This window comes from Zonotrichia albicollis, chromosome Z (assembly GCF_047830755.1).
Source record: "Zonotrichia albicollis isolate bZonAlb1 chromosome Z, bZonAlb1.hap1, whole genome shotgun sequence".
NCBI classification, from domain to species: Eukaryota; Metazoa; Chordata; class Aves; order Passeriformes; family Passerellidae; genus Zonotrichia; species Zonotrichia albicollis.
The window spans coordinates 18661377-18673812 of record NC_133860.1 but is presented as its reverse complement, the minus strand read 5'-3'; the positions used below and the strand labels follow the sequence as shown (position 1 = coordinate 18673812).

Here is a 12436-nt window from a genome sequence, read left to right as displayed (position 1 = left end):
GCAAACGGAGACTGGAACACAAGCCCACCTGGGGCTGACAGGCGCCACGGCTTGGCCCCCGCTCGGCCGGCCCCCGCTCGGCCAGCCCCGGCCCCCACGGCCGCATCGCCACGTACCGAAGCCGGAGAAGCCCATGGTGGACGCCAGCTCCGGGTCGGCTGTCCCCAGCATCTCTGCATCTGCAACGAGAGGGGAGAAGAAACCACGGGGGTGAGCGGGGTCCGCGGGTGAGCTGGGCCCGCCTCAGCCCCGGCGTCCCCGTCCCTCACCGCCCTCGGCCGCCGGCTCCATGCTACGCCTGCCCCGGATCCACAACAGCGCCGGCAGGAAGCGGCCGGGCGGGGACAGCCGAGCTTCCTTCCTACCGAAGGAGGGCAACAGCGTCGGGGAGTGGGAATTCGTGCTCCTCGCAGCGCTACAAAAAACGTTTCTGCGCGTGTCGTGCCGATGCTCCTTGAGCTCTGCCAGGCTTGGTACCCTGACAAATTATTCCCTGTGAAGCCATTTCCAGGGACCGACCACCCTCTCAGCCTTTTCCTAATCTCCAACCTGAATTTCGCTTGGCAGAGCTTCGTTCTGTTAAAAACGGGACCAGACTCCCGGTACAAAAAGCGATTTTAGCATTTACTACAATAATAAGGCCTAAAGGAAGGGGGCCGTCGGGCCGAGCAGGAGCGTTCCCGTCGATGATGCTGCAGCGCCGGCGCTGCGTCTTCTTGGGCAGCGATGTACCCGACGTACCAGGTGGAGCGGCTCAGCTTCCCTGGAAAGATGCCCCTTTCAATCCTGGGGGGTGGTTTTTTGTTTGTTGGATTTTTTGTTTGTTTTTGTTTGGGGTTTTTTGTTTGTTTTTGTTTGTTTTTGTTTTTTGGGTTGGGTTGGGTTGGGTTGGGTTTGTTTTTTTGGGTTTTTTTTTTTTTTTTTTCCTTTTGAGTTGGTTTCAGTTTGGATCCTTTCATTTGCCTGAAAGTTTAACGCGCTTGATTGGCCCATTACAGTTCTGTCCCGGCCGGCTCGTTTCGCTGGGGCGGGGTGGTGCACTTTACTGAGGGTAAATAGGGTACGTGGAGTACCATATTCCTTATAACTACCCTTTAAACGCCTTTTACAGTATAATAACCAAAGTAACAGTACGTGCTTAAAAATTATCAACTATTTTGCAACAGTTTCTAACCTATTTTTAACTCCTATTTTTCTCAGTTTCTCATACATTTCAGGCATATTTCTGGCATTCTGATCACTCTCTCCTTTTATTAACATTACTTTTTTGCCATCTTTTCCTGTCTACATTATCTTGTAGCACGATGCTGCTTTGTACAATGCTGATTACTATCCTGACTAGATATGGAATTGTACATGGTAGTAATATTACACTTGCTAGTGCACACACCACAAAAAAGGCCAATTTCTTCCACCGTTTAGCATTCCAGGCAAACAAGTTGTCCCACCAATCAGATTCTCCAAACAAGGGAGTCCATGTACTTTACAGTTCAGTGGGGAAGTTTGGGGGAGGTAGCCCTTTTTCTTTAGTTTTTCTAGGATTGTGGTTACTGTTTCTATGTATTTTTGCATTGTCATCCCCGCCTGTAGATGTTCCCCAGTACTGCATGGGGCAAGCAAGAAAGGCAGCCCAAACAACATTTCCTAAGGAGAGACTTCTAGATCTGTTCTAGGTCTCGTTCTCATTCATAATAGGGCTATGGTAAACATTGGACCCAATTCCATTGGGTTTCTAAAACCAATTTGATTAAGATATTCTTCAAGGTTTGGTTCACAATTTCAACCCTCCCAGAACTCTGAGGGTGCCAAGGGGTGTGTGTAACTCTCACTTTATGCCCAGGGCCCTGATGAACTGTTGCACTGGATGGAAAGTGGTGACCATGGTCCGAATCAATAATACCTACTGGTCCATATCTCAGAATAATTTCTTCCAAGAGAACTCTTTTACAGTTTGGGCTGTCTGCCTTCTCGTGGGGAATGCTTCAACCCAGTTTGATGGTAAACTAGGACCAATAGGTGTTTATACCCTTGAGCTGGAGTTAATTCAGTAAATCAACCTGAATACTCTGGAAAGGTCTTATGGCTAATTTCCTCCCTCCCAGAGTGGCTTTTTGCATCACCTTTTTGTTGACTTTTTGGCAAGTTAAACATTCTCCTGTGATGGATCTGGCTATTTCATATATTCCCATGTAATATTTCAGGAAATTATCACATGTTCCTTGTGTTCCCCAGTGAGTTAATTGGTGTATCTCTTCCATCACTTGCCTGGTTATTATTTGGTTGAATATTTGTCACCTGTCTGGGGTCCACCACTTCCCTGTTTTTACCCCTCCCATTTTCTCTATTTCTTTTCACTCATTGTCGTTGAAAATTGATACCCCCTCTTCCCTTATTTTTCCCTGGGTCTTCTTTTACCCTTAGGACAATGACTGGGTCCCCCATCTCTAAGGCTGCTTCTTTGTCTGCCAGGTCTGCTAATTTGTTTCCTTTGATTTCAGGGGTATCCCCTTTTTGGTGGCCTTTAATATGGACTATGGTAATTTCTTTTGGTCCTCTGAGGGATTCAAGTACTTCTCTCATCAGACTTTCATGTGCCAGATCTTTCCCTTTTGAGTTAAGGTATCCCCGCACTTGCCGGATTTTTCCAAAGGTGTGAGCTATCCCAAAGGCATATCAAGAATCAGTGTAGATTGTCCTTATATCGTCTAGGAATAAATCTAAACCTTCTTTAAGGCATATATCTTACAGCTTTGTGCAGACCAATTTGAGAGTAATTTCCCTTTTTCTTTGATTTCCCCTGGTTCAATAATTCCTGATGCCCTTTTTCCCACTACAATTTGAGAGGATCCATCTATATACAGTGCCCTTCCATATGGTAAGAGGTCTTCCTCTAGGTCTTCTCTTACTTTTGTTTTTATCTCAATTAGCTCTATACAATTATGCTCTAAATTTCCCATTGGTTCCCTGGTTAAGAACTGAGCAGGATTTAAACATTTTGAGGTGACAATCTCTAGATTCTCAATGTTCATCAGGGTTATTTCATACCTCAGGATTCACCTGTCTGTTAGCCACTGAGGAGCTTTTTCAGCTTAACATTGTCCTCAAGAGAATCTTCTCTAGGATGTCTTGTTCTTTCTCAATTGTTTCATCCATTTGTAATTTTTTATAGGAACAAATAATGTGCCCTTTTCCACCACAGTAATATACATAATCTAATGGTGGTCTTTTCCATTGACCCAGCTTCCCTTTATTTTCCACCCTTGGCTCCCCTCTTCCCATTTCTACACTTTCTCTTGCTACCCCCACCATAATTTTTGCTTCAGTTCTGTTCTTCTCCTCATCTCTCCTTAAATAAATTTTCAGAGCTTCCCTTAACAGATCATTATTTCCCCTTTCTTGCCAGTCTTCCAATTTTTCTAATTTCCATCTAATGTCAGGCCAAGCCTTGGTAACAAACTATACTTTAAATAATACTTGGCCCTCTGGTCCATTAGGATCAATGTGGGAATGTAGCTGAAAATTTTGTTTTAATCGATTTAGCCATGCCCCTGGGGACTCATCCTTTTCTTGACTCCCACCAAATGCCAATTTGGTATTGCTGCTTTTGGGTACATATTCTTTCATGCCTCTTATAATTAGGGTCCTGTAGTCTTGCATGTTTCTTCAGCCTTCTTCCTGGTTAAGGAAGTTTATCCGGTCTTCCCCTGGTTAAGAACTACAGGGAGTTTTTGCTCTCCCAGGGGTCCTGTCCAATTCTTCTTCTCCCAGATCTTTATCCCTGCTGACCTTATGAGGCGTATCTCCTCTGGGGAGAAGAGGATGTTGATAATAGCATGCAGCTCCCCCCAGGTATATATACTGGGACCCAGGCTGATCTATTCGCTGTGCTGTGCCAGTTGGATCTTCTGTTAAACTAACTAGCTCTTTCTTAAATGTCCTTACTTCAGAAGCTGCCAGGGGTGCATTCACAAAGCCTATTCCTCCTTTCCCCCAACCTAGTGGAACTTCCCTTAGAGGAAACAGCCTGTCCGGATTTACCTCTGGCCTTACACCACTTTTTGATCTGGTGTTACAGTAAGGGCCAGCATCTGAAGGGTCATTTGACTGACTCACTAATTCTTTGATATCATTTTGGGAGGGATCAGTTGTTAGGTTGCAGGATATATCCAGAGGTTTTTTTTCAGGGAAAGGTGTTGTATTCCGACTTACAGGTTGAGCAAGCTGCAGGTTAGTGGGGGTAGGAGGGGGTGGGGAAAAAGCATAAAGGGGTGTATATATATATATATATAGGGGAGTGGGTTGGAGGGGGTAAAAATGACATGGAGATTCCGTGAGGAGATAAAGGAGAGGCAGGGATCATTGGACGGGATAAAGATAAGTTTTGAGAAGCAGGAGGTTGGTGTTAAGTGGGGGGAGTGGCTTGATAGATTGAGGAAGAGTTGGTGGGGACGGGCCCTGAATCTGGTCGCCTCTGGTGTCCGTTCACCTGAGAGGCTGTCTGCGTGTCAGCACTCAAAACCTTCCCCGCAGCTCCCCACACGCCCGGGAAGCTGAAGCTGATTTGCGTGTGACTCACTCTCTTTCACAACGGCTCCCCACCCGCCCGGGGAACAATGGCTTGTTTGCAGGTCACTAATACCTTTTTCCACAGCCCCCACCCCCCACACCCGCCCGGCGAACAGTGCCTTGTCAGGCTTTAACGGGGCCTGCCCGGGTGCCGGAACAAGGAGAGCTGAGGGGGGCGCCTCACTCGGTCTTCCCTCTTTTGCGTCCCTCCGTTCCCAGATGATCTGCTGGCGGAGAGCCAGAACTTTAGTAGTAGGAGTTCCTCATTCGCTTCGGGGCTCTGAGCCGCTTGAGCTGCTGGTCCCGTCTCAAACACGCACACACACACTCGTCCCCCGTTCCCACGGGCCCTCCCCGGCCGTGGATGGCTGATACGTACCGGCTCCGCTGTGCCTCACATGTGTCTCAGGCCTTTTTCCCCGGATACCGACACAAGGTCCCTCCGTGGAGGACATGCGGCAGTGCCGTCCTTCGGCTGGGCGAGGTCGTAGCAAGGGGGCCGAGGGCCGAGCAGGAGTATTCCCGTCGATGATGCTGCAGCGCCGGTGCTGCGTCTTCTTGGGCAGCGACGTCCCCGATGTACCAGGTGGAGCCGCACAGCTTCCCGGGTCAGATGCCCCTTTTTATCCTGCGATTTTTTGTCCCTCTGGATTGGTTTCTGTTTGGATCCTTTCATTTGCATGAAGGTTTAATTGGCCCATTACAGTTCTGTTGGCCTGCTTGATTAGCCAGTTCTGTCCAGGCTGGCTCGTTTCGCTGGGGCGGGGTAGTGCACTTTATTGAGGTGTAATAGGGTACATTGAGTACCGTATTCACCCTTTAAACGCCTTTCACAATATAATAACCAAAGTAACAGTGCTTAACAATTACCAACTATTTTACAACAGTTTCTAACCTATTTTTAACAATTCCATCTCTTCCTATCCTGCCGCTGGTCGCCAGGGGGAGGGCAGCGCTCCCCAAATACTGCTTCCCATGAGGAAAGTGTCCACAGCCTGAGGCTCCCCCTGAACCTTCCCCAAACTCAACAAGCCAAGTGACCTCAGCATCTTAAATCTTGTCTCAATACTCTTCATCATCTTTGCCCCCATACTCCTGACACACTCTTAACAGTGTGATGTCCTTAAATTGAGGCCCCCAAAACTGCACATAGAACTCAATATGTGGTGTGCAACCCCACAGCACAGTGAAGAATGTCACCTCCTGGACTGGCCAGTGGTGCTGTGCCTGATGCACTCCGTGACATAGTTGGCTCTTTTGGCTGTCACTTGTGGCATACTCTTGACTCATATTCAACTTGACATCAACCCAAAAACTCAGATTGCTTTTAATGGAGATGCAATCCAGCCTCTCATCCCCCAATTTCCCTGTGCAACCACAATTTCCCTGTCCTGTATGGAGAATCTGGCAACTTGTTAGATTTTAGATGATTGGTGATTGATCAGCTCTCTGTCCAAATCTCTGTTAGGCTCCTCTACCATAAAGGGAGTCAGCAGCCCCTCTTGGTTTAGTATAATCAGACTTAATTCCTGCAACCACATCATTTTATAAGAACATTAAAGAGCACTGTCACTAAAATTGAGCCCTGGGGAACCCTGCTTGTGACTAGGCACTAGCTCCTTAATCTTGAGAAGACAGAGAATTTCCCCCTTTGCATTATGTTGATTTCAGCTGGGTGCAGTTAATCTTCACAGTGGGTAGTACAAGGCTATGTTTTGGATTTGTGCTGAACATAGTGATGATAATATAGAGATATTTCTGTTGTTGCTGGGTAGTGCTTGTACAGAGCCAAGGCCTTTTCTACTCCTCAAACTGCCACACTGGAAGGAAAATTGAGGGTGCTCAGGAGGTTGGGAGGAGACACAGCCAGGATAGGTGACTCAAACTGACCAAACAGATATTCCAGACCAGGTGACATCATGCTCAGTATATAAATTGAGGGGGAGAAGAAGAAGAAGGAGGGAAATTTGGAGTGATGGTGTTTGTCTTCCCAAGTGACCATTATGCATGATGGGATCCTGCTCTGCTGGAGATCACCAACCACCTCTCTGCCCATGGGAAGTGGTGACTTAATTCCGTGTTTTGCTTTGTTTTTGTGTGTGTCTTTTGCTTTTCCTATTATACTCTCTTTACCCACAAGTTTTCCAGCTTTTACCCTTCCAATTCTTACCCTGATCCTGGCAGTGGGGTAGTAAATAAGCAGCTGCTTGGGGCTTGGTTGCTGGCTGGGCGTTAAACCTCAACAGTGATGTAAACCCTGCAGGGTTTGAACTTTAACCTTATAAATCTTAATTTGGAAAGCAGAGGTTGAGGGTGGATTTCCTTTCTTGTGCCATGTGCCTCTGCCATAGGTGAAGCTTTCCAGAATGGATGCTGGACCATTTGAGGAGCAGAGAGTCAGTGCAGTCTAGGCAGCATACATCACTTACAAATCAAACCCCTCTGGAAACCCAGTTTTCTCCCAGTCCAAAAATATCCTGTGACATTTTGCGAATGCCAATGCTGTTCAGAGCAGACACATCACTTTACAAAACCTCAGCCTTGTTAAGTTAAAAACTTGATACAGTCACACTGATGTCACAACAGATTCTGGAAAAACAGCAGCCACATGAAGCCAGTGCCATGCAAAAGCTGTTTACTCTGCTTTTACACCTCAGCTCTGAACAGAGGCACTGTGCACGCCTTGGGAGTCCCCATGTTGTCCTGAACATGGGCTTGTTACCCAGTATGCAGCTTGCACACTGAAGTGAGGCATTTCTATTCCTGCATTTCTGTTTCTTTATTCTTGCTTGTGCAGAATAGGGAGGGGGCCTCCTGATAATCAGTGCTTCAAACTGTTTATACATTTTAACAAAGGTATAAACATTGATCAGTTACAAATTACGTAACTTTATTGACTACTATTCAAACCGCTATTTGCTGGTTGTATATCTAGTTTCTCGTGGTTATTAGTGCAGGTGCTGCTCTTCTAGATGAGTCTGGCATCTCTTTTGAGTAGATGGCTAATGGGACATGATCACTCACTCCTGGAATCAGCTTTCCTCCAGTTACTGCTCAGTCCTGCTGACTTCAGTTCTGGTGGTTTTTGTTCACCCAGCCCATTCACCTTGGGATTGTCTTCTCTTTTCCTCAAAACAAAAGACTAGCCAAGTGTACAATGTTCACAATGCAACTGCACAATCATTACTGTCCAGCCAGTTAGACAAACAACCAAAAAAAATTGCAAAGTTTGACTCAAACCTGTATTCAGATATTGAGGCGCTCCAGTCTGGAGGAGCCTGATGGTTTTGACTTGTATGAATGCACACAAAATCACAGGATTGTTAGGGCTGGCAGGGACCTCTTGAGGTCATCTAGTCCAAGCCTCTTGCCAAGGCAGGGTCACCTGAAGCAGGTTACGTATTCAGGTGGGGTTCAAATGTCTCCAGGCAGGGAGACTCCACAATCTCCCTGGCATTCTGTTCCCATGGTCTGCCACCCTCAATGCAAAAAAGTTCATCCTCATGTTGATCTAGAACTTCTTGTGTTTTAGTTTATGGCCATTGCACCTGATCCTATCACTGGGCACCACTGAAAAGAATCTGCCACTGTTCTCTTGGCACCTGCTTTTGAGATAATTATATACATGAATAAAATCCCCTCCGTCTGCTCCACACTGAGACAGACCCTGTTCTCAGAGCCTTTCCTTGTATTGAGATGTTCCAGATCCCTAATATTATAATATTATCATTATTTCATTCTATTATTTATCAATATATTAATAAATATAAACAATACATTATGTAAGCATCTATATTTATAAATAATAACTAGATTATAAATATTTTATAAATAAAATATTTATTTATAACATTTATAAATAAGGAATCTTATATTCTATTAGTATATATAATTATTACATATATATTGTACATATCTAAATTATATACATTTTTTATTTTCTTGTATGAGAATAATTAATATAATAGTAGTAGTAGTATACTACTGCTACTACTACTACTGTCTTTGCTGAACCCTCTCCAGGAGCTGCTTGTCTCTCTTGGATTTTCCTTCCAAATCTGCATGTCTGAGCTGTCATTCCACAGTACCCCACTAAGCTGGCAGCAAATAACCACTGAATTATTTATGTTGGATAAGATCTCTGAGATCAACGGGTCCAACCTTTGACTGATCCAGCACATACGTGATACACGTGTGATGCTAGACCCTGTCTCTGTCTGGGCTGTCACCAGGGCCCAACCAGAGCTATTGTGCCTGCAGAGCAGGCAGGGAACTGCCCAGGGCCCCCTTAGAGGACAGGAGCTGCCTCCCACTGCTCTTCTTGGGGCCACCCTGTGCCTTCGAGGGGCCGCAGAGCAGACTACACCTGCCCCTCAGGTGGCCCTGAGGAGGCCGGTGATGCAGCAGCCCCAACCAGCCTGTTTGAGCATATCACAGCTGTGATGGGTCAGACTGGAGAGACCACTTTGGGTCATCTGGTCCGGCCTCCCTGTTGAAGCATGGCCATCCCAGAGCACATGGCACAGGATTGTGTCCAAACAAATGGGGTATCGCCAGTGAGGGGGACGCCACAGCCTTCCTGGGCCATCTGTTCCAGTGCTCGGGCAAAATAAAGTTCTTCCTCATGCTCAGGTGGAACTTCCTGTGCATCAGTTTGTGCCCATAGTTTCTTCTCCTCTTGCTCAACACCACTGAGCAGAGCCGGGTTCCTCCTCTTGGCACCCCTTCCCCCCCTCTTTAGACATTTAAGCACATTGATGAGGTCCACTCTTGGTCGGCTTTTCTACTGATCCTCTCTGGCAGCGACCACCTTCCCTTCCCTTCCCTTCCCTTCCCTTCCCTTCCCTTCCCTTCCCTTCCCTTCCCTTCCCTTCCCTTCCCTTCCCTTCCCTTCCCTTCCCTTCCCTTCCCTTCCCTTCCCTTCCCTTCCCTTCCCTTCCCTTCCCTTCCCTTCCCTTCCCTTCCCTTCCCTTCCCTTCCCTTCCGCTCCCCGTTTCCCGCCGCCGGAAGCGGCCTGGCGCGCAGGGCCTGCCGGGATTGGGCGGGCGGTGGAGCGGCGCGAGAGCGCGGCCCCGCCATCGCCGTGTCGCCGCCGTCCTGGTGTCGCCGCTGTCGCCTCCGTCGCGATGCCAGCCGCCACGAGCCCGGCCGCGCCTGCTGCGCAGGAGGCGCTGGAGATCGCCGGTCGCATCATCGACCGGCAGATCCAGGACGACCGCTGCTACCCGGACTTGTCGGAGCTGCTGGCGGTGCCGGCGCCAGGTGAGTGGGGAGCGCCCGCCCGGGGTCCCTGTGGCCTCGGGCCTCGCCGCGGGGCGGCCTCGGCCGGCACGGCCCGGCTGGACACGCGGGCGGTCTGTGGGCCCTGCTCGGGGACTGGGGCCGGGTGTGAGGAGGCGTCTCGGTCGCGGGGTGGGGCCGTGCGGTGTCCGCTTCAGTGCGCGGGGGAGAGTTGTGGATGTGAGGAGGGCAGGAGGGCTGGGTTTCAGGTGCCTTCTGTCCCTCGGAAAGGTGACGGAAACGGCTCTAATTTTCCATTCTTCCTGTTGGGAGATCCCGTGCAGAATGCTCTTATGATAGCCATGTGCCCACCACCATGCCTAAGTTGCACGCAGCCTGGAAAGCTCTCTTAAGCTTGACTTTCTTTTTTGTCTGCAGCTTTATGTTACGCATACGGTATATGTACTCCCTCCCACCAAAAATTCGTTTTGTTCTGCTTAACACGTGGAGGCAGCATTTCCTTCTTCATAGTGCTGACTGGCTGGCAGAGTGGGCTCCGCAGAGGCATTCTAGTCGTATATATGCAGAGGTGGCTGGATGTCAACAAAGAGCATCTGCGTTCTGGTGTGCAGGGATGGCATGGCCACAGTGTAGTTGCTCTGGCAGCGTCGTATACACAGCACATAAAATACAATAAAATACACAGCACATAAAACAGTGAATATATATAGGTGTTTTAAGTCGGTCCTGTGAGTACAGGTAGCCGTTCTAGGTGAAGGAATGTGCTTCTGGCCTGTTCATGTGAATGTCTGGCCATACAATGAGTAAAGACCTGCAGGGTATCACAGAAAAAAGGGGCTAAGGAGTAAGCTGTAGTCCAGGTGAGTTATTGTAAGAGTTTGTTTGCGAATCTGTTTGCTCTTATCTCATTTGATTTAGATTTATTCTTTGTGGTTTTGCTTCTACAGAAACCTCTGTCCACGTGTATCTTGTGAGAAGCGATACTTACGTGTTTAAAGTCTTTGCAGCATCAAGGCATTTTATTTTGTTTTTGTTTTGTTCTTTCTTGTAGGTAGCCCTACTGTATCTGGCATGTCAGATATGGATTATCCCTTACAAGGACCGGGTTTACTGTCAATACCCAATCTTCCGGAAATCAAATCAGTCCGCCGAGTCCCACTTCCACCGGAGCTAGTGGAGCAGTTTGGACGTATCCTTATGTAAACAAATGTCATAGCTTGTGTAAGAAGTAATATTAGAAACAGCTTTCCTCCATATTTTTCTTCCCCAATCTTTTTGTCAGACTCCCAGCAAAAACTTTCTATGTTGTTCGGGTTGTCTTAATAACACTCTTAAGTGGTAACAAGGTGCATTTGCATAGAGTTGTTGGTGGAATTGGTTTCTAAATAAAGAATAGAAGTATGCAGTTTGTGTAATACTATGTTTTAATGATTTTTTAGAATTTTGCTGTTGCTACCCAAAATACATTTAATCCTTACATCAGCAGTGCTTCAGATATGCAGTGCAATTGTATGATGGGAGTATTTCCAGAGATAAGCAGAGCTTGGCTGACCATTGACAGTGACATCTTTATGTGGAACTATGAGGATGGGTATGTAGAGAATGCATTCCTGATGTTGTTCTCTAGGTATTATATCAGAAGTAAGCAACTGGAGCAGTGGGAGATTGTTTACTGGAAGCATGGAGATGTGCTGTTCAGTTTAACTGATCTTAATTCCTTTTAGGCTTTACTGAAACTTTTGAATAGTAAGCGTATAATGATCTGTAAGAGTTAGTAATATTGCTGCCCAAACCATCCACAGGTGAGAGAAAGGAAAATGTATTTCCTTTGGGTCAGTCATAACTAATATCCTAAAGTTACTGCTCTTTTTATGCAAGGGCTTTGCTTGTCCTGAAAAAGACAAAAATCCCTCTAACTGCCTAACTTTTATGGGTAGGTTTAGTAAGTGCTGAGATGCATGTGCAGTGACAAGTCATTGCCACAATGGTAAGTAATAGGGCATTAGTATTTTGAAGTATTGTAATTCAAACTCTCCATCCTTGCTTATTGTATGGATGCATAAAACTGAAAATAGCTCAGTACATTTTGAAATGGCATTGGTCAATTTATAGTTTGTATGTTTGTGTCTTTATTTGCCCACATAGTAAGCATTTGTGTAGAAAGGATTGCTTTGTACATATTGTTGCATTTCCTAAAAAAAAAAAAAAAAGCAAAGTTCAGAATAGCTACTCTGTAAGTTTACATTGTGTCAGACCGTATGAAATACATTCCCCAAAGAAAACAGCACTGCATGCTGTTAGTGGTAGATAGTGGGGAAGAAGTTGGGAATTTTTGCATCAGATAATTTTCATGGGGGAAAAAAAATCCCATGAGATTTCCTTCTCTTGATGTTAATCAGTATTGCGGATCCTTCACTGTGTAATTCAGAGTAGACTGTATGAATTAACTAGACCTGAAAATACAAAATGCTGCGGTTGGATTTGCTTTGAAAGTCAACTGTAGGAGCTTCAAGGATGTCAAATGACCTGCTTTCACTGGAAGTGAAAGATGTAGATGGCTTCAAAGTGTTGCGAAAGCATTAACAATTTTTAAATATACATTGTTTTTTTTTTACTCTGTTATTATGTG

The 12436-nt window shown here is 46.4% G+C and overlaps 2 protein-coding genes across 3 annotated transcripts in view; one reads left to right on the top strand and one right to left on the bottom strand.

The window, feature by feature from the left end:
- The window catches only part of WDR70 (WD repeat domain 70), a 128087-nt gene extending 127682 nt beyond the window's left edge, over positions 1-405 (bottom strand). The window contains exons 1-2 of the mRNA XM_005488812.4: positions 270-405; positions 117-179 (exon numbers count right to left, since the gene is read on the bottom strand). Of these exons, the coding sequence (XP_005488869.2) occupies positions 117-179; positions 270-291 (85 nt within the window). The 5' untranslated portion in view covers positions 292-405. The remainder of the gene's footprint in view (positions 1-116; positions 180-269) is intronic.
- A 9167-nt stretch (positions 406-9572) lies between these two features.
- NUP155 (nucleoporin 155) overlaps positions 9573-12436 on the top strand; it is a 28499-nt gene continuing 25635 nt past the window's right edge. For both annotated transcript variants that reach the window (XM_074532694.1, XM_074532693.1), the window contains exons 1-3: positions 9573-9828; positions 10859-10996; positions 11302-11398. In XM_074532694.1, coding sequence (XP_074388795.1) covers positions 9693-9828; positions 10859-10996; positions 11302-11398 — 371 coding nt within the window. In that variant the 5' untranslated portion in view covers positions 9573-9692. The remainder of the gene's footprint in view (positions 9829-10858; positions 10997-11301; positions 11399-12436) is intronic.